Genomic DNA, 24,753 nt, shown 5'->3' on the forward strand with positions numbered 1-24,753 from the left:
CTAAGACACGCTAACTTTGTTCAAGGGGGAGACATCATTTGGTGAAAAAGTTGTTTTCGAAATGTCATCCCTCTAGCACAGAAAACTACTTATTCCAAATTTTCAAATTGGAAGAGGGGTTGTGTTGTACCTTGTTTGAAAGGTAATTTTATTTTCTATATGATGAAGTTTTTATTTTTTATGTTTGTCCGTTGGTGTTGCAGAAATTAAACAAAAACCAAATAACTTGATATTAACTATTTTTACTGATATATTATTTATTTTATGATAAGAAATGTTAAAAGTAATCTTTATTGAGTTTTACGCATATCTACAATTCTTTCTTAAAACGTCGTTACACATTATTTAATATTTTCGGTGTTATTGACCTGCACCATTTGACGCTTTGGGCACTTAAATACACTCACTTTCACAAGAAATACACCAACCAGTAAAACTAATAATTAAGTCTTGTAACTTTGGCAAAATAATGCTTCATAATGGAGTATCAAATGATCAGTCTTTTCAAAAGATACAACATTTGTTAATTAAAAAATTAATAATGAGTGACATCGCCTCGTTCGGCAATACAAGCCTCGTACTCTTCGCGACATGCTTGCAACAAATGATCAATATCCTCCTGGGGTATTTCATTCCATGCTACCTCAGGATGAAGTCGTAGATCATCCACATTGTTTGGAGGCCTCGGTAAATTTCGAAGACGGCGACTCATCATGTCCCAAAGATATTCGATGGGCGATAGGTCCGGTGACTGTGCAGGCCAAGGCAGTATTTCCAATTGTGCTTCTTCCAGGTTATTTTGCCCCGGAATACAACTACCCGTTTATACCCTGAAGCAAAGGTTCACAAAACAAAGGCCTGGTAATTCGGTAACATATGCACTTTATTTTGATTATCGGATATTACTCAGAACCGCACTGGCTTATAAAAAAATTGAAGAATATAACGAAATAAATAGAATGAGGTTATTTGCGTGTGGTTGGCAAGAGAATTCGGAAAAAACTATCCTGGAAAATTCTTGAGACTTTTTGTTTCGGCGGTGGTGACGACCAAGTTCATAATTTTCAGCCTCCCTCCGCCTACGTACACGCCAATCAGAACTGCCGTAGACCGATTCCCACGGTACGGTGTGCCTGTTTTATACCAAGTTATGGAAACACAAAACCTTAAAAGGTTTTTGCAATCACTATCTAAAACCAGTGATTTTCGTGAGGCTTGGCCAATGTAACAAGGATTTCTCACGCCCTGGGGCCATGTGCGAAATCTGCCTACGGTTCCTTCGCGGTGGCGTCCATACAGCCCTCAAGTCTCATAAACTAAATAAAGTTTGACAACCCACGCATATAACATAGAACAGGTGGGAATTAGCCAAGCCCACCAATATATAGGATTATGAACAATTACCGTTGGTCCTGACACAGGTATTGTCGAGTAATGTTTGCACTATGTGGTCTTGCATTATCCTGTTGGAAAATGTTACATGGTAAAGTTTGCATGAAGGGTACTAATACTGGCATCAGAACATTGTTAATGTAGCGACGTGTGTTTAGGGAGTTTGGAATGACCACAAGAGAAGATCTTCGACCAACATATATCGCACCCCAGACCATAACATCAGGTGTTAAAGCTGTGTGGTGCCTTTCACAAAATTGCAAATTTCTTCTTTCACCTCGGTATCGTCTGACTCTTCTACGACCATCATTGATCCATAAACAAAATCGCGACTCGTCACTAAAGACGATATTGTTCCACTCATGACTCCAATCAACTCTTTCTTGACACCAGAACAATCTAGAAGCATGGTGTTGGGCGGTTAGTGGCAGTCGTAGATTTGGGCGGTATGAATGCAGGTCAAAAGACGAAATTCTTCTGTAAACTGTCGCCATCGACACCCGACGATTTAGAGCTCCCATCTAATCTATTGCAACAGACATTGTTGTTTGAAATCGATCACCAGTGGTCATCCGTCTAAGAAGTCGATTTTCATGTGCATTGCTGCTACGGGGAGGACGTCCAACTGGACGATGTTGCTGAACCCTTTCTTCAGACCATGAAGACCATATTCTCGCAATCGTGGTGCGGTTCCGATTCATTCTTTGGGCAATCTCACGGAAAGAAAGTCCACCCTCCTTCATGCTGATAATTCGCCCTCTATCGAAATCCGAAACGTGGGAAAAATTTCGACGCTGTCTCACTGGGGGCATTTTGAGATGTCTTGTTCCCAGTTCAACAACAAAATAAACTGATATTTTCATGTAAATATTATTTTATTTATTTACAATTGAATAAAAAATCTAAAAGGGCAATGACAAAAAAACTACTAGTGTTCTTCCTTTTTTACTGAAAGTCTGATCATTTGATATTCCATTATGAAGCATTATTTTTCCAAAATTACAAGACTTAATTATAAGTATTACTGGATGGTGCATTTCATGTGAGAGTGAGTGTATTGAGGGATGCAGATTGTATGTCATAGATTTTGGTCTTCAAATGTCCCCATAAGAAAAAATCCAGGAGACTAAGATCAGGGGATTTCGTAGTTCATTCCATTGCACTTCTGCTGTCAATCCATCTTCAAGAGAATTCTGTATCTAAAAATTATTAGATGGTAGTAGTGTAGTATGCAGGCGCTCCATCCTGTTAGAAAACTAATTTTTGTTATAAGAGACGGGGATTTTGTTTAAGTATTTCAATTATTTTGGGGGTTATTGAGTCTTGTGGAAGTTCTTGATAGTTTTCTCCATTTAAGTCTCTGGGAATGAAAAATGGTCCAACAATATGATCATCCAAAGTCCCTGCGCAAACTTTAAATTTTTGAAGGTGTTGGGTATGGGTCTCTCGGAGCAGATAAGGGTTTTCGTTCCTTCAGTGATGACAGTTACGTCTGTTAACTTTACCATTTAAATACGAGAGTCATTCAATAAGTAACGAGATAAATTGATATAGCTCCAAAACTATTTATTTAATCAATTCAAAATTTTGACTAATTTGCAACATAATCTCCCAACACTGATACACTTATCCCATCGTTTCTCTAGCTTTTTAATGCCCCTGGCAGATAATTTTTTTGTTAGTTGTCAGAGCTACATTTGTACTTGAATCGTGATTTCTTCGCTAGAGCCGTATTTTTTTCCATGTGGAGCCTCATTGAGGGAACCAAGGACAGATGGAAGTCTGAAGGGGCAAGATATCGGCTGTAAGAGGAGTGCGAAAGAATCTTTCACACCAGATTTGAATGCATTCTTGAGTTAATTGGGCCATACGCGGTTTTGTATTATTGTGATGCAAAATTACATCTTTTGTCAAAAGTCCACGACATTTAGTGCAAATGGGAAGGTTTAATTTGTTTTTTAACATTTCAACACAGTGTAACATTGGCTGTTGATTGTTCATTATCCTTCTAGAAAATCGTACAAAATAGGGTCTTGTGGGTACCAGAGTAATGTATCACTTTGAGCTCTGATACCTGCAACTTGAATTTTTGTGCGCATTGAAGAACTTGTCTGTTTCCATTTAAAGCTTTGTTTCTTCGATTCCGATTTCTAGTGCAGATGTTCAGATGCATCTACGTCTCATCACAGGTTACAATTCTTTCACAAAAAGTTTCTTTTTCCATCAAACATCAGACGTTCAACTGCTCACTGATTTGAAGCCTCATTTTTTTGTGTGTATCTCTAAATTGTCTTGGCACCCATTTCGCACCTTTTCTTGCACTGTGGTTTATTCTCAATGCTGTTATGGATAACTCCAAAACTAGCAGATACTGTTTCGGAAATCATTTCAACCGTGATTCGCCTGTTGTCACGTATTCTCACGCCAATGCAAGATTCAAAGGAGGCAGGTAGCAACTTCGACCGATTGTCCACTTCGTTGCTGGTCAACGATACTTGCGAGGTCATTTTTAAATTGTTCAACACACTTGCTAATGTTGGAATGGTTTAAATAATTATTCCCAAACACTCTTAACATCGTTACATGAATTTCACTATCTTTAACATCATCTGCGACAAAAAAATTTATAACATTACGTTGTTTTTCAGTGGTGCAATCCTCAATCGGAATTGACATTTTGAACTGATGGATTTGTAGATTATATCTGCAAAATATTATTAATGAGCTAATCAAAAGTCATCGCAAGGATGTCAACTCAAAGTCTTGAAACTTTTGGATTGATTCATGAAACCGTTTTTTAGTTATATCAATTCGTTTTGATACTTAATGAATTGATACTTGATTCTTCGTAGAATGATCATTCGTCAGAAAATATTGTATTATGCAACAAATAAAATCATCCTCATTTAATTTCTATACTAGTTTTATGACATAACTATGGATTTTATCTGCTTTAAAATTTCATAAATAGTACTTTTTAAAATGTCGAATTCTTCAGCAATTCTTCGTACACACGTTCTGTTTTTAACTTGAAAATGTTCCATAATCGCAATTTGGACTTCATCACTTCTCATTGGGTGGTTAACTTCGTTTTTTTTTGTTTTGGATGGAACCAGTTTTATTTCATTTCATTAGTAATTTAGATCCATATGGATTGCATACTATTGTGCCGGGATGATTTAAATTGAAGACAGGAATTGCCGCTCTTGCAGAAAAATAATTTTTGTAATGCAGACTCGAGATTTTGATTCTCTATTGTAACGTATAAACCATTTTAATTAAATTAAAAATTGAAGAAATTGCTAAGTGATGTTTTGCCACGAAGTCCTAAAACCACAAAAGAGTGGAGAAAAATATTAATAAATTTTTCTTCCAAAAAAATTTGGGTTTATCAATTTTACATGGAATGTTAGAAATGAGATTATTATGGATGAATTTGGGACGTTGAAACGTTTTGAGTCTAACTGTACAGATTTAGCTTTCATTCCAATAACATTAATAGTTACAATCCAGTTATTTGGTTTTTGTTTAACTTCTACCAGATAGAGGTACAAAAATAAAAAATAAAAGCTTCACCATGTATAGAGTAAAATTACCTTCCAAACGAAATACAACACAATCCCACTTCTAATTTGAAAATTCCTAAGGGGTGGTTTTCAGGGGTAGGGAAATGACATTTCGAAAACAACTTTTTCACCAAACGGTGTCCCCCTTCCTATCAAAATTGACGTGTTTTATCCTTTTTTTTAACAAACAACAGAAAAGATATTTAGGGTTGAGACTTTTTCCTGGGACACTTTGTATAATCAAAATAAAGGTGCTGTTATAGGACTATTTGGTGGTGAAAAATGTTGAGGGTCTATAAGGTCTCTTTATGGGGACACAGCGGAATTCAACTGTAACGGTATGTGACGTCTAAATTTTCAGACGTTAACAGCTCAAGTACATTTTTAAAATGAGGTATAATCTGTAATTCTTTATGTAACGGTAATGCCGTAAAGCGATTCATAGAGTAAGATGTTAGAACCTTGCTATTATTGTGTTTTATAAAGGTTTAGAACGTTGAAATGGTAAACTTATTAAGCAACTAATTCCTTATCCACATTAAACATGCTGTGAAAGTGATTTATTAGTTGACCACAACCTAAAATGTTTTTTACACTTGCACTGGCCAAAATCCCTCCTGTGCGATTGAGAGTGCAAGAAAGGAGAATTATATGGGAAAGAGGGAAAGAGAGTAAGAGCGAAGCGGCAGAATGGGTTATGTCCGAGTGGGAGAAAGAATGGGCCGTCTATGACGGGTGGATGAAAGTGTTCGTCCCCAGAGTCAGACGGTGGTCCGAATGCGAATGGGCTAAGCCCAATTACGCCCTGTCGCAGGTTTTCACCGGGCACGGTGTGTTCGGAAAATACCTGCGACGAATAGGGGTTGAGCGCAGTGACTACTGCTGGTTCTGCGGGAACGAAGAGAATGGTGTGAACGACACTCCCGAGCACACGCTGTGGGAGTGTCAGGCATGGGAGGCCGATCGCGCGGAGGCCCGGCTGAGCGGACTCAGACTGGACCGAAATGTGATCGGCAGTGAAATTCTGGAATCAGAATGTAAGTGGAATGCGTTTGCAAGAATGGTAGAGAAAATCATGAATGCGAAACGTACGAGAGGGAATGGAAGACGAGTGCTACGGGGAGAAGTCCTCCGCGAAGCGGACCGGTCTAGGCCGGATTAGTAGGCCCGATGCCACCACCCCCTGAAGTAATGCCTTTAGGCGGTTCCGGGGGGGAACAACGGTGAAGAGAGGTGGGTCTTTTAGTGGGTAGGCGGCTCCCTTCACGGGGTGAATCTCACATAACCCGGTCGCCAGTCCATCAGACCGGGTACCTTTAGAAGGTTTTCCCCCTCTGTTGGGAAAAAACCCAACATAAATCAGCGTTATCGCTGGGCTCCAATTAGGCCCTAAAGACGTTGGAACAATCCCAATTCACATCTGCTGCGTCGTACCCCTCGATGCAGCACTTACCCTCACGTGCTTAAACCCGGTCACCGTGATGGCACTGGTTTTTTGATTTATCACTGTCCCGATTTATGGGGGGTACCAAATAAATCTGTCAAGGGAACCAGAGAGCCACATCTGGGCTTTGACCGTGGAGATTCTTGGGAAAAAACTTTCCTCAGAACTAGGGGGCGGTGTCGGTTGGGATTGGTCAAGATCTTATCGTGGTGATCTCCCTCCAGCCCCACCATCCCTGGGACGCAAAAAATCTAGGACTCCCAAAAAACATTCTCTCCAAGACAGTACTCGCAAAAGCTCTTCTTCCCGTTTCTTGGACACTTCTCGATCCCTGAAGCGGAACACCATCAAACCTCTCTCACAACATTACCTCAATCTCTACTCTGTAACTCTTCTACAAGTCATCCTTCAACCTTTATACGTATCATTCTCAGATCTCGGGCAACCCACTATCAACTCGGTAAAATATATGTATAAAAAGTGTATATAAAGTTGTAAATCGTAGTGTAACTTAGATTGATATCTGTAGTGTAAAGTAAATTACTTAATTCGTGCTACGGAGTTTGTCTTCCCCGAACCCTTGAACCCCGTTTACAATCAATTGACGCATCAGCATCTGGTCCTTCGAATCAATAACTCACACCAGCAAAATAGGAGATACCTCTTCGGGTGCCTTGTGAGGCAGTCGGTTCTGTTAGGCAGTGACTAAAAGCCCCTGGCCTAAACACCCCCTACAAAAAAAAATGTTTTACACTTTATTTTTAGCATAATTAGTATTTATTGCAAAATGTGCCATCAGGGACTCATACGACTGTAAACTAGCGCATAAAATAATATTTGGAGTTAACCCATCCGTTGAATCCATTTTATTATTTTAGGATAAATTACTTTACATTTAAATTGTTCCACTGTCAATGGATTACTTAAAGGATTTAAATCTTTGGATGCTTTCTAATCTGTTCGTTATCGGGAGATAACGATACTTTTTAAAACGCCAGAAATCCGTAGCACAATTCACAAAACCTTTAACAAAGTAAGTTATATTACCGCTTATCTAGGTCACAATGAGTCATGACGGTCATGACGATCATCATGACCATAGCGGTCATGATGGCCATGAAATGAACACCTACGTAAGTATACATTTGAAATTCAAAATATTATTTTAAATCACATACTTTTTTATTTTACAGTTTATCTTTTCAAAAAGTGCTACGGTCTTGTTTAAACAATGGAATTTCGATTCTGTTGGTGGCCTAATTGCGTCAGTGTTCGCTATTTACGTGATGGCCTTCTTGTATGAAGCTTTAAAGTTTTTAAGGTTTATATAGTCTTTGCGGCTTTAACTCTAATATAAGAGAATATTTTAGGGCTTACCTGCTTGCAGCTGCAGTCAGTATTAAGCGGGCCAACAAATGTTCTGGTGGCGAAAAAGTCTCGCAGTAAGCATCAAGTCTTTACTGTTAATAAATCCTTTATTCTTCGTTTTTCTTAGGCCAACAATAATGTCTAAATCGCATCTCATCCAGACTCTACTTCACGGAGTTCAAGGCATCCTCGGCTATTTTTTAATGTTAATATTTATGACTTACAATGGGTGGCTTTGTATAGCTGTGATTGGAGGTTTCGTATGCGGGTATTTCGTTTTTGCATGGCGAATGTCCTGTGCTATGGTTGGCAGCGCAAACGACGACCACTGCCAATAGTCCATTATTTGAAAATTACTTCGCAATAGAAATTTAATACAGGGTGTTTTCTAAGTACGGTACATAACTTCAGGAGCGGATCCTACAGCTAAAATAAAGGTAATTTTGTTATATGAACAATATCCCAAAAATGCTTCGTTGCGAAAATACAGGGTGTGAAAATTTCTTTAAAAAATTACAATTTTTTAAATATTTCCGAAACTGCTTGAGACATATCAATGAAATTTTGCGGGATTTGAGAGTTAGCAACGGTGCGTATTTTATGCTAAAACAGTGGCTTTTGTGTAATCAGTGGCGTGTGGGTAGGATAATTGCTGGTTATTTCATCAAAAGAAAAATGTGGTACGCCACTGTTCTTTTCCAATATTTTGTTCTTTTTTTAATTATGTGTTCGATTTGGAAGAAAAAAGTTTCTTGACTTTTTTCCGTAGAACTCACCGTTTTCGAGTAAATAAATAAAAAATATTGTAGCTAAATTTTTTCATTTTTTTTTATTATTCTTAAGAGAAAAAATACTTGTATGAAGATATGAATTTTTTTTATTGTGTGCTTGCCTGTTTTATTAAAATTTCATTCAAATGTCTCAAGTAGTTTCGGAAATATTTAAAAAATGTTAATTATATATAAAAAATGTTAATAAATTTAAAGAAATTTTCACACCCTGTATTTCCGCAACGAAGCATTTTTGGGATATAGTTCATATAACAAAATTACCTTTATTTTAGCTGTAGGTCAAGAAAATGTGGTGGCTTATTGGACATAAATCACAACTAAGTCTCTCCAACAGAATACTGATTTATAAAATAATACTGAAACCAGTATGGACGTACGGCATCCAACTGTGGGGCACTGCCAGCCAGTCGAACATTGAAATCCTGCAAAGATTCCAATCTAAGACACTGCGCTCTCTCAGCAGAAGTCCATGGTTTGTCTGCAACGACACGATCCACAGGGACCTTAACACCCCAAGAGTTCGCGAGGAAATATACCAATTCTCGCTGAAATACCATGACCGACTGGATGCCCACCCCAACCACCGGCCAATGATCTTCTCAACACCCAGTTTATCACACGAAGATTGAAAAGAACCAAGCCGCACGACCTACTAGAACGCTTCAACTGAAAAAAAAAAATAGGAAAACCCAAGACAAAATACAAAATACATTCTTTAACGTCGGGTTCATAATGTTGTTCCAGACTCGAGTCTATCTTAAAGCCCTTTTTCACACACCTAACTTACTAAATGTTCTGTTAGTGACAGATTGTAAATAAAAAAAAAAAAAAAAAAAAAAAAAAAAAAAATTTTGCTGTAGAATACACTCTCGAAGTTATGTACCATACTTAAGAAACATCCTGTATATTTTTGTAGTAATTATGTGAAACTTAACTTTTATGCCCCCATTTGAAAGTTAGTGCCGAACCTCTGCAAAGGCAATAGTCGATTGGGGATTAAGGTGGTGTTAGGCTGAAATTTCTAAATAATATTAACAATTAAACTGTGACGAAATAATATTATTTTATGTATGTATATTGTTCTGATTTACTGATACTATGAATTTGAAGTATATAATAAAATTAAAAAATGGAAATTTGTCAATAAATCTGCTTAGCAACCATTTCACTGATCGACACGATTAATTATTTTGATATATATATAGAATTAAATTGGGCATGAATAGTTAAAAATAATTCAGTTATGATAAGATACAAATCACATATGAAATAAATTGATAAACAATGTATCCACTTTCGGTCATACTGGATGTAAAATTACTTGTTGCAGGTACGTAAATGCATCTGATTTCTCGAAAAATAAATTCACCTAATTTAAAATTTTGTTGTTGAAATGTAGTCAGAGAAAGGGTACGATCAAACAGTTACACATCTGCAAAAAGTGATTTTACAGTCCCAGTGTCTAAAAATGATTAAGTTTTTTATTTATTTATTACATATGTTCATTTTTATTTTGCTAAAGGACTTGTTTTGGATTATTAAATTTTTAAAAAATATTTCCCTATTGGCACCAACTACCAATGTAATTTCAAGAAAATATCAGTTTTGATAAAATTATTTCTTCAAAATTTTATTACGATGAAATCGCCCCTAGTTTATACAGTGACTTCCTAAAGTAGGGAATAAAGTCATTAGTATTAAAACTAATATATTTTAGAAAAAATTCTCATACTTATTATTTTAGTAATAGGCAGATTTAGTTTTTAAAAAAACAATTTTTTTATACAGGGTGTCTCTAAAAGGTCTGTACAAAATTCTACCACAGATTTCTGAGGTCAAAACATGACGATTTAACTCAATTTACCTTAGTCCAAAAGTGGACGGTTTTCAAAATACAGGTCGTCAAAGTGAAAACAAAAAAAAGCAAAAAAATTAATTTCTTGGTCGGTAATGTCGTATCGGGCGGTTTTTGGGGATAAGAAATCAGAATCCGTTTACATTTTCGATGCACAATGTAGAGGGCGTTGTCTGCGCTCGATGTATCCTCTTTAAAAGGACATAACTTTTTCATCACCTAGTATAAAATTTATTTATGACTAATCTTGTGTTTTCCTACATTTTTTAAGGAAAAAACGTCTCTTGTTAAAAATCTCTACGAGGCTTCCTACTTGAGATATTTGAAGCTTAAAGTTCGCTGCATGTCTTGAACAATAATTTTCATGTACTACATATCTATTCTTACAGTTGGATCGAAAAAATTAAAACTTTAAAATAGGTTACAAATTACTTGAAAACATAGATACATTTTCTTAAATGACAACCCTAGTTTTTCATTCAAAATATTAAAGAGCAAATTTTTTAAATACACAATTTACAAAAAAAAAAAACGAATTATCAAATACGATGGTCAAACTGTGCTTCATTTGGTACCTGACAATAAGCAAGACGGTAAATATATTCCTTTTGAACAATGTCGATGATATGTAGATTTATGTCATATTTCTTTTCGAATCTTTTTAAATTGTCTAAACTTAAGAGTTTTGGTGGAATACACTTTGCTTTTTAAATATCCCCACAAAAAATAGTTGAGAGGCGTCAGTTCAGGTAAACAAGCCGGCCACTCTATTTCTCCTCTTTGTAATATCCAATGATTTAAAAAACAACCACTTCAATATGCTCGTACATGTGCTGTATAAGAGAGAGGCGTTCCATATTGTAGAAATTATTAAGTAAATTTTTATTTGGCAGATCGAGTTCTTCTGGATCGAAATGTCAAGTAACTAAGATTGGGGCTAAATCTTCTTAAAGAAAACTTAAATATGGTTCTCCAATTAAAACACCGTTGAAAAAATAACGACTCAGGATTCTATCGCGTATTATGGCACACCGAACACTCACTTTTGGAGGGTGTTGGCTATGAAAAGCCATTGCTTTATTGCCCAATAACGACAGTTTTACTGGTTGACTTGGCCATTTAAAGTATTGTATCGCTTCTTCAGAAAAAACTATTCTCTTTATAAAGGTTTCATCATTGTTGCATTTGTTTGCAAAACTGATCTTCATAATCGAAACAATCGTTAGAAAGCTAATGAATTAATTGCCCTTTATACCAATGGTACTTTTTCGTTTTTAGTGTTTTGCGTACAGTGAAAGCGCCCCAATTAAACAGAAATGAAACATAGTTGAATGTGGAATATTGATCTTCTTGCCATTAAATTTTTTTTCGTCTTCGGATATCGATCAGTTTAAGGTATATCTAGGACATGCCAATCTCTCTAAATTTTTTTTTCGACTTTTGCAATTGTGCTTTGGTTAATTGGCTGCTAATCAGGATAAATTGTATTAAATAATTTTGCTTCTTCTGTTTGCGTACGCACCTTCTTTCTAAATCCGATCATATAGCGGATTTAAATTTTTTAGCTTTCGTCTAGCTTGTCCATTTTTAAACAACTTTAAGTGGTAAGTACCACACAAATAAATATGTACACATCATGTAAAATAATTTTGACTTAACCACAACCATTCTATTGTCGTGAATACTTGTTTTTTGTTTGGTCTTTTTTTATCTGTTGAGTTATGAGGATTAAAGAAAACACACTAATTCTTAATGATTTTCTATTTTCTGATATGCGCGGTCCGATAGAGTTTAAGAGTGTCTTATTATATCAGGACGTAGAAAAAGAATGAATAGAATAATTAAGCATCGCTCTAAAAACACATACGTCGAACCTGTGTGTTTACATATCATCCCAAAAAGTCTAGACCAAACACATCTATCGAATAGTTTATGTGTCTGATGGAAGTCATACCTTCATTAATTTTGCCTTATGAAAGAAAGCATTATCCAACATTATCTATTGCAGTATTAATAATAACAAAGATTGATTCGAGCATTTCAATGCTATTATTCTCAAAAAATCTTTTATGTAACTCCCTGATTTTTTTGCAATTTTTACTTAAAAAAATATACTCTTTACTATTTTCAATAAAAAACGGAGTATGTCATTTAAAAAAATGACCAATGACGTCATATCTCGGAAAGTATAGAATTACAATGTGCATACATTGTATAGAAATTGCAACAGTTTTAATTGCTTATGCTTGCTATGTAGTTGTAGAGTATAAATAAGTAGGATGTGAGGAGGATTATGATTATTATTATTATTATTATTATTATTTATATTATTATTATTATTATTATTAACTGATGCTTTGCTCTGTATCAATGTATGTTTTATCAAGAATTATATTCCAGTTTTTAAAAAAATGAGTTTGTTGAACGATATGCAGGGGTTCCTTCCTTGGAGGTTGGAGATACCACCCGCGAATTATTGTACGAGAGCGCTTTCACGTGAGTACTACTTGTAGTACTTGTCGGTTCAAAGTACCGACGTTGCACGTCTAGTTACGAGAGTCCAGGACGGACTAGATACCTGCTTAGCAAGGTAAAAACGTGGGATCTCCCGACAGTCTTGGAATTAGGACAACCCGTCAAATTATTGCACTATTTATTAACTGATTCGTAAATAGTTATTACTAAACTTAATTGAAGCAAACACGAGATTGATTGATTGCGAGGCCGAGTATTAGTACGAGTTGTGATTTTGTGGGGTATTCGAGGTGTTGAACCGTCAGCGACACTGGTCAGAGTAGTGACTATGACAACGAGAAGAAATGAATGATAAATCCCTTTTTGTTTTTTTTTGGGGGACGCGACCCCGGTGATAAAAAATCTTGCCGGAAGACAATACTGGTGCCCGTGCAACCAGCCTGTGTGGGGTTTCACCCACTAAAAAACCCAGTGTTGCAAAGGATCTCGAGTTTTGGTGCTCGATTTCCTTGATCGCGCTTTTGTTGTTCTTCTGGGAGCTAGTAGAGTTGAGCGGAATTATCGCCTTTCATTCTGCTGTCGCTCTAGGCTTTTCCTGCCTGTCCAAGGAGGCGTTTGGTACCTCTCGTTCCTTTTGACTGAGTTACCCCGCCGACATGGGGTTCTTCTGCCCTCTTCTGTCCATCGGACGCTTCTTTCTTCGTCGGCTTTGATTCTTGCGTTTCTTCTGTTTGCAAACGATGGGTCAGAAAATCCAGGAAGGCTGCCCTGGTTTTCGTTTTCCCACCATTTCCGTGGAAGCCTTGCGGCTGTTGTTTCTTCTAGCCTGCATTTGCTTGCTTTGTCATGTGTAGATCTGTTCCTTATTGTCATCCGTTATCTAGTAACTGGTTTCTTGGTCTCTTATGCGGAACGGCTCTCTCCAGAGTGTAATCTGTTGCTTTCCGGATTAGGTCGTTTTGGTGTTGCTCCGTTGCTTGGAATGTCTTGATTGCACGTTCTTTTATGACGTCCGTCATGGTCTTGTACTTTAGATCTCTTTTTATCGCCCCGTTGCTAACGTACCAAGGCGTGTTTATCGCCGTTCTCAGAGCAATGTTTTCCACTGCCTGGAGAGTCTGTAAGTGAGACTTCGCTGCATAACCCCATGCGGTTGATGCATACGTTAGCTGAGGTTGAATCACAGTTTTGATTAGTGTGATTTTGTTCTTCACTGGCAATTTCGACCTTCTGTTTATTATCGGATACAGTAATGATAAATCCAATCCTCTCCCAGCCCTTAAGTACTGAGAGATGATGGCCAACCGACATAGGCGTACTATTACTCGGGATGACTTTCGCTTGAAGAAGGCCCGTTATGCCCAGAACGACGGCCAATGATCAGGTTATCCCGTGATCGGAATATTGCTGTCGTTCGGAACGAAACGTAACGGTACCCCCAATTTCACCCACCGTCAAAGGTAACGATGGGGAATTCCGACACCCAAGAACCACGTCCGATACACATTTATAACTGGACTATCTCGCAATATAATTTCTTTGGAAGAACACAAAGCCGAGGAATTTTGACGAATAAACCATTTGTGTTATCTATGACGGGTCGTGACATTTGGGAAGCAAGCAAATACAAGATGTGCAGGGGCGTAGCTTTGGGGCTTACATCAACAACCAATGTATGAAGTTTTGGCCCCTCAAGTCTTAACAGAGTTTGTCCTGTAAAAAAGGGTTAGTTACTTTTAATTATTTTCCCTTTTTTTTTAGTATAAACTAGTTGCTTCTTTTCTTAAAACTTGTATATATTTTATTGCTTATTAACAGAGTCGCACACGTACAACTTGATTGTGACGACACTAAAGAAAGAGAGGGATCAATTGTCTTTCCAACCTTAAGTATAAAAAAAACCGGGCACTATCCATGGGCGTACCCTGACTAGAGAACAATAAAAACTGTTTAGCATAGCATAAACGCAGTTATCGTGCAGGATTTCATTCCTTGTAAAAGGTTCTGACACCAGACGCAAACACTGCTCTTTTAAAGTCAAAAGGAATACCGCTGGGAAAATTTCTGCCGATAGGACACCTTATGCTTAATCTTCAAAAGCAGCATTATGATTCTATCCTGTATGATAATGCTAGTCATTGGCGTAACACAGGGAATACACTCCTGGTCAAATTTAAGTGTACAGCTGATTTCTTTACAAAAAGAAATAGAAAAATGAGACGGTTACTGCTGTGTAATATCTATATTAAGGACGGAAACAAAAATTTGATTCGTTAATTGTTTTATTTCTTTATTAACAAATCAGTCATACATTTTAATTACATAGAAAGTGATAGTTGTCCAAATTAAAGTGCACAGCAACAAAATATGCATTTTTTTCAAATTAAAAAATATCCAATTTCATGAATTTTTAAAACAAATCAGTAATTAATTGAGTCTCCTTTAGATTCAATAACTGTCAACAATCTACGGTTCATAGAACAACACAAAGTTTTCAAAAGGTTGGGTTTATTTATTTTAACTTTCTGCGCTGCTTTTAAAATTTCTTCCCATAGTTCCGATTCAGAGTTGTATGCTCCTTTTTTGTACACTTCCCCAGAGAGTGCTTGCCAATAATTTTCTATTGGGTTCAAGTCTGGAGAGCGCGCCGGCCCAATCAAAAACCTTCAATCCCATTTGTGATAACCCTTCTTTTGTGTCTCTGGAAGAGTGAACGTGTGCGTTGTCCTGTAAAAAGTAAAAATCTCCATCTGGAAACAATGATGCCATCCACGGATAAACTTTCTCCCGTAAAAGAGTTAAATAACCTTGGCTATTGATTCTTCCAGAGATTCTTTCCAGCAGAAAGTGTCCTGAAGCAGTTATTGCTCCCCAAATCATCTCCCCTCCACCTCTCATTTGGCGTTTTGGGCGATAAAACGATGTTGTTGATCTATCTTCCATGTAACTATACTCATTATTAGGACCATCCTTTGAGAATTTTTTTTTATCGGTGAATACTGTCTTTGTCCAGATAAAGTCCCCTAAAGATAACCACTCTCGAGCTTTTGCCACTCGAAACTCACGGTGGGCTTTGGTGAGAGGAATTTTTTTGTGAATTTTTTTCCATTTAACACCCATTTGAGGAAGAGTTCTCCTTATGGTTCTTGCAGATGCGACCAATTGCAAGTTTTCTTTTAATTTCCGAGAAGTCACCAACTCACCTTCTCCTGCTAACGGGCGAATTTCTCTTTTAATACGCGTTTGGCTTCACATAATTAACTTTGATTTGGGTCCTCTCTTCTTTTTCACTCGATTGTAATCCGTTTTATACATTTTTGCAACTGTAGAATGAGACAGATGAAATTTTTCAGCAACAGCACGATAACTCATACCACGCTCAACATCTTTTTTAACTCTAGTGATTAAATCGAAAGAATACATTTTTAATTTGTTCTTTTCACATAAAAGGAAAGAACTAGACTGATTTAAAAAATAATCTCATGTTTACATATAAAATATGCGATGTACACTTTAATTTGGCCAAGAATCTATTATTGTTTATTTATTAATCCAATTCTCATTTGAATTGTCAAAGGTTAACACACAAATAAGTGATGGGCATTATATATTTTTCTTAAAAGTGTGTAAACGAAGTATTAAACCGAAAAAACTTGAATAACATATTAAAATGACTAAATTTTGCAAATATTTTAATTGTACACTAAAATTTGGCCAGGGGTGTATATCACCCTGGCCTACCTCACGACAAATTAAAATAATAATGATAATAATGGTAAATAAGTATTAAATCCAAAACATGTCCGTCTAACAAAGGTAAGTGACGCAGTCGGTAGTATTGTGCGATAGTGTTTCGGAAAACCGGATATTACGGTCAAGAAAATTATTAACAGTTTCTACCCTCATTGGCACAATCTTCAAAAAGCATTCAAAATGGAAATGGGAATCATAGAAGAAAATTGAGCAGCTACTCTCTGATTAAGGGAAAAAACCGGCAAGTGCTATAAATTTTCCTTTTATTTCATTCAGTTCTCTATTTAAGGATTCAGTTAGCAATAATTAAGTATTTAATTTTTAGTAAAAAAACATTATTCGGGAAGGTAATTGTTCATGACTGACAGCGATATTGGCGACTCAATCAATTAACTGTAATATCGACTTCTTCACGTTTTAATTGAAAGAAATAGCATATCTTATAATAATAGTTTAAAAATTGTCTAAAATAGTGATTCAACGGGTACGAATGTTTTGCTACTTAAGTTAAATTGGGATTTGTTTAAATCTCCGTTCGACTCGATTAAGCCATATAATGACGATAGCAACACTTTTAATAAATTTACCGATCGTCGTGGGACTAATTACGAGTACCGAAATAAAAGATTGGGTGACGTTAAAAAATGGTCAAATTCAATGTTTTTCTGATAGAAGAGATTTTAGACAATTTAGTTCAAAAATTAATCAGAACTAAATATGCTAAAAACGAGTACTTTCTAAACTTCGGAAACAGAGTTCAATTCATTTTAAGTAACGTTATTCAGTGGATTGGTAACGATGACTCAATTATTATGGCTCTAAGCCATACTAATTGAATGAGAAATGTAACGTTAGACCCCAAGTAAAAACGGCCTTAGAAATCTTTATTACTAAATGTTCGAAAACTTTGAAGAATAATATCCATCTTAAAAAACCTGGTAGTCTAGAGGACACAATGTTCCATGCTAATGAATTCCATAATTTCCAATTCCTTAATGGCGAATTAGATGATAAACCGTCAAAACAAAAGTTCTATTAAGAAAGGCCAAACCGAAACTGTAATTATCAAACTCAGCATTTTTCAAATTTTTATTCGATTGATAATAATCAGCTAAATTTTTCTCGATCTTCAGAATCATTTAGCTCAAGTTTCAACCAAGCGTTTAATCGTAATAAAAATCAACATAATTTTTTTCTGAGAAAACCGATGAATTTGACCTCTGGACGGTATCCCATGAATAAAGAGACTTCTGGAAACCTAAAACCTGTAGCTTTATTTAAACCTCGTCAAAAGAGATCAGATCAATTTTTTTTTGTGCCCGAAGAGGTGGAAATCTTCAAGACATCCGGCCTAATATAGCCGGATAGAGTGGGATTTGAGCTTGTGCCTGCCTACCCACTAAAACCATCCCCTCTCTTCTTATGGCCCCGTTATCGCCAGATCGGCATTCCTTCGGGGAGCCCAGTCACAATATCCGCACTCTACAATTCCTCTCTCGTTCTTATACGCTGCCTCTCAGTCTTCCTACACATAATGCTATTTACCATTCGCTCTAATACCTTCCACTTCCTCTCGCTCTTTATCAGTTCGCTGCCAATCGTCCTCCTGTCCAGGTTGAGTCCAGCCCTCCAAGCTTCGGCACGTTCAGCCTCTCACTCCGAACATCCACAGAGTGTGTCCTCTGAGGAATCCGCCACTCCTGGCATTACGCAAAACCAACGTCCGTCACTTTCCTTATCTCCTATTCTGTACATGTATTTCCCAAATACTTCGTGAACATTGAATACCTGAGTTAATATTTTCCCAGTCCTCGTCCATTCACCTTCGACCCACTGTCTTATGCTCTTGACCAGAGCCTTCATTCACCCATTGTTAAGGCGTTCCTTGATAAATGAAACACGCCAAAGACACTTTGTTTTATGTAAAATGGACTGTTTTTAACTATGCACTTATGTATATCAAAATAATGAAAGAATCTTGGTTTAAGTAAGGAAGAGGGAGAATGCTTAATTGGGCGGGTTCCACAATATGATTCGGATCACATCCCGACACCGACGCAGCTTTCACACCCAAAGGAAAAGGGAAGAAAAGAGAAGAGCGAAAATTGGTCCGATTATCCCCTAAGTACTAACCCCGAAGAATGCCAACCAGGGGCGCACCACCACCAAGAACCATTATAAGCTATGGCTACACCGAATCCCATAACTCGTGGCCGTCTGGGGAATATCTATGCTAATCGCTTTTCTGGGAATATTGCGGGTCCAACAAATTGACCATCAAAGCAATAGTCCCGATAGAAAAAGCTTCCTTTGACTAGTAGCACATTCCCCAGCCAAAGCGTACCCTTAGCTTTGGCCTGATGGGCCACGTGGCCTGGCACCCAGATGGTATTCTCCGAATAAGTACCGCAGTACATGGGTGTAACTTAAGGGAATAAATGCCAATACATAATAAATCTAACATTAACAACAATAAAAAATAAAAAGAAACAAAAGCCAATAACGTAGAGTCTCTAACATGCTCCCGGCCTTGAAGCGCTTGCAGCTTCTTCAATGACAATGTTCGTCGGCAGGGGACATATCTTGCTGAAAGAGCGCTTCACCTAACCACTGGAAGTCCTAAGAGTAGCCACACGATTCACTCCATCCTGGCCAGGGTGTACTGCTACTACTCGTCCCATGCGCCATTTAGAGGGAGGAAGGTTGTCATCCTTGACAAGTACAAGTACCCCTTCCTAGACGTCCTGCTGACGTGCCTTCCATTTGACCCTCTTCTGAAGTTCGCTGATGTATTCCTTGCTCCAACGCTTCCAAAAGTGCTGTTTGATTTGTTGGATCCTTTGGAATACCGACAGCTGATTTGCAGGAACATGTTGCAGGTCTGGGTCAGGCAGCTCCATGAGACTTCTTCCAATCAGGAAGTAAGCGGGTGATAAGGGAGTTAAGTCATTGGGATCTTGTGACAAGGGAGATAGAGGACGGGAATTAAGTATTGATTCAATTTGTGCTAGTAACGTAATGAGCTGTTCGAAGGTCAAGTTGGCATTTCCCGCTACTTGTTTTAGGTGGTGCTTTACTGACTTGACACTCGCCTCCCAAAGACCTCCAAAATGAGGCGATTGGGGGGGTATAAAGTGCCATTGCATCCCCTCCTGGGCATATGAATTGGCCAGTTTACAAGATTCCTTAATCAAAAAATGGCCGAGTTCTGCCAACTCTCGATTGGCGCCGATGAAATTCGTGCCGTTATCCGAGTAAACGTGGTTGGGTCCACCACGCCGAGCAACGAACCGACGAAAAGCAAGCAGGAACGACTCACTGCTAAGATTGGACACCAATTCCAAATGTAAAGCCTTCGTCGCAAAGCATATGAATACGCTTACATAGCACTTGGACAACCTTGAGCTGCGACCCTTTTTGTCCCGTATATTGAGAGGACCCATGTAGTCCACTCCCACGATTGAAAATACGCTCCCACTAGTTAAGCGACATGGCGGGAGGTCATCCATAATAGGCGCTAAATACTCAGGGTTGAATCGTGAACAGGTAACGCAGCTCCTTACAACGGCCCTAATCAAATTACGCGGCGCGACAACCCAGTGTTTTTCCCTTAGGGATGCGAGCAATAGCTGAGGGCTGGGATGCATCAATCTTTTATGCTCATGCTCGCACAACATTCGCGTCAAACGATGTTTTGGAGACAAAAGCATGGGATGTTTCTTATCAAATTGATAAGGCGAGTTTCGCAACCTTCCCCCTACCCTCATTATGCCCTCACCATCTAGAATGGGACTCAAATTTAATAACTTATCCTTAGGGTGCAAGGCAACCCCCCTGCTGAGGCAATCGAGCTCGACTGGAAAATTACTTCTTTGCGCAGTCTTGACCAACATTTTAATTGCCTCATTTATTTTCGACCTAGATAATGGAATGCTGACGATGACCCCTTTCGATAACCTTGATCGACAATTACCAACGAAGCGAAGGACGTATGCTACGATGCGACTCAATCGATTGAAGTCAGAGTAGCGCTCGAAAAAGTAGTCCCCTATGGCGACAAAACAACAACTCACTTTGGACCGCGAACCTCGGGCACCTCCTTAGGTCTTTCAAGCGCACTAGGCCAATGACTTTCCCTGGATTGAAGAAAGGAAGGCCCATGCCACCAGACCAGACTCCATGAGTTCATTGGGAAAGACCCCCCCTCGATACCAAGTCGTCTAGATTTTCCCTAGTGGGGACGTGACGCCACTCACAATCCATTGTAAGCGATTGGATTTGTGATACCCGCGCGCTTACGAAGACCTTTAGGTTACTGGGAGACATTTTTAGCCAACTCAAGACGATGGTTGAGTCTGACCAGCACACCTGCCTAACAAATTGCAATCTAGCGGAAACCCTTACCTTGCTTATAAGTTTGGCCATGATCAATGCACCGCATAGCTCTAAACGAGGAATAGTCAGGGATTTCAAAGGACTCACCCTGCTTTTGGCGCATAATAACCTCACGGTTATATCGCCGTTTCTATCGATCGATCTGACGTAGACAGCTCTACCATAAGCTTCCTCACTAGCGTCAGAAAAACCGTGCAACTCATGGCACATAGCATCCACGCATGCAATGTGACGATCAATGTGAGTTCCATTGAGGTTCGGCAACTCACTCCGGAATTTTGTCCAGGCTGTATGCAAATGGGCAGGGACTAACTCATCCCACGATAACCCTTCTTGCCAAAGCCTTTGAATTAGGATTTTCGCGATAATTACAGCCGGAGATAGAAGACCCAAGGGGTCGAAGACTTGCGCTATACCTGACAAGATGGTACGCTTTGTTACTTTCACGTTTGTGTCAAAAGCCTGAATTTTGTAAGATAAAACATCTGACGAACAATGTCAGGTTAAAGTCAAAATTTTAGCCCTGTCGTCCCCATGAAAGTCTAGCACTTGAAAATCCTCGTTTCCTTGACTCACCGCACGCGGTATAGCGGGTTTGTTGGAAAGCCATTTCCGCAATTTGAACTCACCCCCTGCCAATGCGGCGGAAATTCTATTACACATTTTAATTCCTTCCTCAACCGAATCTATTAAATGAAGGAAGTCGTCAACATAGAATGACGATTTTATTACCGAAGATACATCAAGCTCGCTCTCCTGTGCTACTTGATGTAGACACCTTACGGCTAAAAAGCTGGCACTAGCTTGTCCGTATGTGACGGTGCTCAACTCAAATACCTCGATAGGATCTGAGGGCGATTCCCTCCAAAATATCCGTTGCAACGAACGTTGTGTAGGCTCCACAAATACTTGCCTATACATCTTGGCGATATCCGCCGATACCACAAATCGGAACTCGCGAAAACGAATCAAAATGTCAAATAATTCCGATTGGATCACGGGACCGACCATTTGCAAATCGTTCAGGGATTTTCCTGTTGAAGACGGCATACTACAATCAAATACGACCCTAAACTTAGTGGTGCAACTTTCTGCTTTAATTACAGGGTGATGAGGCATATAGTAGGAGACACGATCATCCTCATCAAGCACCCTAGTTATGTGCCCAAGACTCGAATATTCACGCATGAATCTACTATATTCTTCCCTCAAAGCTGAATTCCGGCTGAGCTTACGTTCTAGCGAAAGGAACCTTTGGAGAGCTTTCGTCTTTGAATTACCCAAGTCAGCGACGGGATGCTTAGAAGGGATGGCAACCACGAAACGGCCGTCGACCGAACGCCTATGCGTTCTTTAGAAATGCTCCTCACATTCGAGCTCCTCAGCCGACTAGGCCTTGGTTTCAGAGAAATTATCTTCGACCTCCCAAAAATTTTTCAAGTCAAAATCAATGTTTGGGCCACTTGACCACGAATTTGTACTCAAATAGCAAATGGAGTTGATGCTACCGGGTTTCGCCATTGATCCGGAGACAATCCATCCGAATCTGGTTTTCTGCAGGGTGGGATTGTGCAGTACAAGACTAATTTGACCGACACACAACAACCTATAAAACAGTTCACTGCCAATTAAAAGATCTATGGGGCCAGGTTTGCTAAATTCCGGATCTGCCAATGTGATGTTGGATGGAATATTTAGCCGACTAACATCCACAGGAGCACCAGGAATGAAGCCGGTGATCCTGGGCAAAACTAGACACTTTAAAGAAGCCTTATAGCCGCTGTGTCGCGCACATACCTTGATGTGGCAACAGTGTTTTACCTTCGACGCCTTTGATCCCAATCCCCCGACTACCACTTCGAATTCACCCAATTTTGTCTTCAGCCTCTTGCATAGTGAAGAGGTAATGAAGTTTGACTGACTTCCCGAATCTAAAAGAGCACGCACCTTTAAGCGCTTACCCTCGGCACTGACAACGTCAACTAGAACTGTGGATAGGAAGACATGATTCTTCGAACTAAGTGACGACAACGAAACCTGATGCTCAAAACTCTCCACTGGTTTGGGGGCATCTTCTTGCACCTTGACGGGTTCAAAGTGCAACAAGGTGTGATGTTTAGCCTGGCACTTGGTGCAATTTCTCAATTGACAATCCTTTACAAAGTGACCAGGCTTCAAGCAATTGAAACACACTTTAAGTTGCTTGACCTTGCCGACTCGTTCGTTGGGGGACATAGCCAAAAAACTTGGGCACTTAGCTAATGAGTGTTTCGCTTTACACACTCCACAAGAAATATCGCTCCCAACGAAGGTTTTGGCACTCGTCTTATTAGGTTTGAGTTCTACATTTCTTTCTGGTTTATTATTGCCCCGCTGACGATCGATAGCTTCGAGCATGTCCGCCCTGGCGCTCAAAAACTCTCTCAAAGAGTCCCATGAGGGAATCTTTTTGTGGGTGCTCTTCGCCTCCTCCCATTGCCTTTCCGTCACGGGGTCCAGCTTTGTGATTATGAGATGGGCTACCAGAACACCCCACTGTTCGGGTTTTTGACCCAGAGCGGACAGCGCAATTAAACTCTTACTTACGCTGTCAATCAAACTCCTCAATTTAGGAGCCGATTCTCTGTGCATCGGTTCCATCTCAACCGGCGTTTTTAAATGGATATCCACCTGCTTGTTATTATATCGCTCACTCAAGGTTGTCCAGGCGATATCATAGTTGTCCTCTGATAATTCAAGAATTCCCAGAAACCGAGACGCTGCGTCACGCAGCGACGCCCGCAAGTAATGAAACTTTTGAATACGACTCAGCTTATCGTTGTTGTGTATTAGACTAAGGTATAGATCTCTGAACTCAAGCCAATCTCTGAAATCGTCAGAGAAAGTTGGCAACGAGATAACCGGCAATTTGACATTGTCTAAAGGGCTGGGAGATTCCGGCCCCTGAGAGATGCCGCCTGCAGCGGACGTATCGACCCTACTGAATTTTTGCAATAAACCTTTTCCTCTGGCCTTAAGCTCAAAGTATCTATTCTCAAAGTCGTCCCTCTCAGCTAATTCATCGTCGTAATCATCAGCATGCAGCTCCAACTCACTTTGGATGGTTCCAAACCTCTCGAAATTACCTTTTAATTTGTGTAGTTTCTCGATTATCTGCCCGATTTTTTCGGCACTTAGACCGCCACTTACATCTAACCTTTCGAGAAATTTGCTGAACATAGTGAGTTGGGCTTTACACGTTCTCCTAGCCACGTTTAACCCTTTTAGCTCCCTAGCAGATGCCATGATCACAAAATTGCAATATACGAGTTTACCAGTTACTATCTGCTCTAATGCAGGAGCTCACAACAATGGCACGTGATTTGTAGCCACGCCAAGCTTTGTAGTATGCGGCTACAAGTCACTGTGTGCGCTAAGATAATAGTTAAACAGTACGGCACGCAATTTGTAACCACGCCAAGTCGTTATAGAATATGCGGTTACAAAAAACGCCAACTTTACGATACGAATGATCTAATTACTCGCAAGTAGCACAAACGAAAGCAAAAAGGTTCAAAGGCAATAGGACAAAGGACTTACTCACTTCCCAAACAAATCTCCCTGGCTTCCACGATGATCCGGAATCACCAAGCTTTTCTTCTTACTTAGTCCCAGACGAACAGCGATTTTGTTTTGTTGTTCTGACACGTGAAGCAACTTCTACCACGTCTACAG

At 39.0% G+C, this 24,753-nt stretch overlaps 3 protein-coding genes across 4 annotated transcripts; 1 reads left to right on the forward strand and 2 right to left on the reverse strand.

Moving 5' to 3' along the window:
* Positions 1 to 7,385: 7,385 nt before the first annotated feature.
* On the forward strand, positions 7,386 to 9,848 carry LOC136347267 (high affinity copper uptake protein 1-like). Of its 2 annotated transcripts, XR_010733466.1 has the most exons (5): positions 7,386 to 7,535; positions 7,596 to 7,723; positions 7,773 to 7,844; positions 7,898 to 8,207; positions 8,834 to 9,848. XR_010733466.1 is itself a non-coding variant. In XM_066297118.1 (4 exons), exons 1-4 carry the CDS (start codon positions 7,467 to 7,469, stop codon positions 8,106 to 8,108), a joined length of 480 nt encoding a protein of 159 aa, XP_066153215.1. In that variant the 5' UTR covers positions 7,386 to 7,466; the 3' UTR covers positions 8,109 to 8,434. The 2 variants fall into 2 exon arrangements, 1 of the variants encoding a protein (XP_066153215.1); XM_066297118.1 differs by lacking the exon at positions 8,834 to 9,848 and having other exon boundaries at positions 7,898 to 8,434.
* Positions 9,849 to 18,872: 9,024 nt separating this feature from the next.
* On the reverse strand, positions 18,873 to 22,227 carry LOC136347198 (uncharacterized). The gene is made up of 4 exons (XM_066296956.1): positions 21,616 to 22,227; positions 20,901 to 21,501; positions 19,397 to 20,425; positions 18,873 to 19,069 (listed from the first exon to the last, which is right to left on the reverse strand). Exons 1-4 carry the CDS (start codon positions 22,225 to 22,227, stop codon positions 18,873 to 18,875), a joined length of 2,439 nt encoding a protein of 812 aa, XP_066153053.1.
* A 201-nt stretch (positions 22,228 to 22,428) lies between these two features.
* Positions 22,429 to 24,324, reverse strand: LOC136347199 (uncharacterized). The gene has a single exon (XM_066296957.1). The coding sequence runs from the start codon at positions 24,322 to 24,324 to the stop codon at positions 22,429 to 22,431; it is 1,896 nt and encodes a 631-aa protein (XP_066153054.1).
* Positions 24,325 to 24,753: the final 429 nt, after the last annotated feature.

Source organism: Euwallacea fornicatus, chromosome 27 (genome assembly GCF_040115645.1).
Source record: "Euwallacea fornicatus isolate EFF26 chromosome 27, ASM4011564v1, whole genome shotgun sequence".
Lineage (NCBI taxonomy): Eukaryota > Metazoa > Arthropoda > Insecta > Coleoptera > Curculionidae > Euwallacea > Euwallacea fornicatus.

Excerpts from the sequence above, each read along its gene's own strand:
- LOC136347198 (XM_066296956.1), bottom strand. The coding sequence starts at position 22,227 with ATGCGTGAATATTCGAGTCTTGGGCACATAACTAGGGTGCTTGATGAG. Across the intron at positions 21,502-21,615 it reads AACCCGCTATACCGCGTGCG|GCTTTTGACACAAACGTGAA; the intron begins GTGAGTCAAGGA and ends TACAAAATTCAG. Across the intron at positions 19,070-19,396 it reads GAGGGTCAAATGGAAGGCAC|TTACACCCATGTACTGCGGT; the intron begins GTCAGCAGGACG and ends TATTCCCTTAAG.
- LOC136347267 (XM_066297118.1), top strand. The coding sequence starts at position 7,467 with ATGAGTCATGACGGTCATGACGATCATCATGACCATAGCGGTCATGAT. Across the intron at positions 7,536-7,595 it reads GCCATGAAATGAACACCTAC|TTTATCTTTTCAAAAAGTGC; the intron begins GTAAGTATACAT and ends TTTATTTTACAG. Across the intron at positions 7,724-7,772 it reads GAAGCTTTAAAGTTTTTAAG|GGCTTACCTGCTTGCAGCTG; the intron begins GTTTATATAGTC and ends AGAATATTTTAG.
- LOC136347199 (XM_066296957.1), bottom strand. The coding sequence starts at position 24,324 with ATGGCATCTGCTAGGGAGCTAAAAGGGTTAAACGTGGCTAGGAGAACG.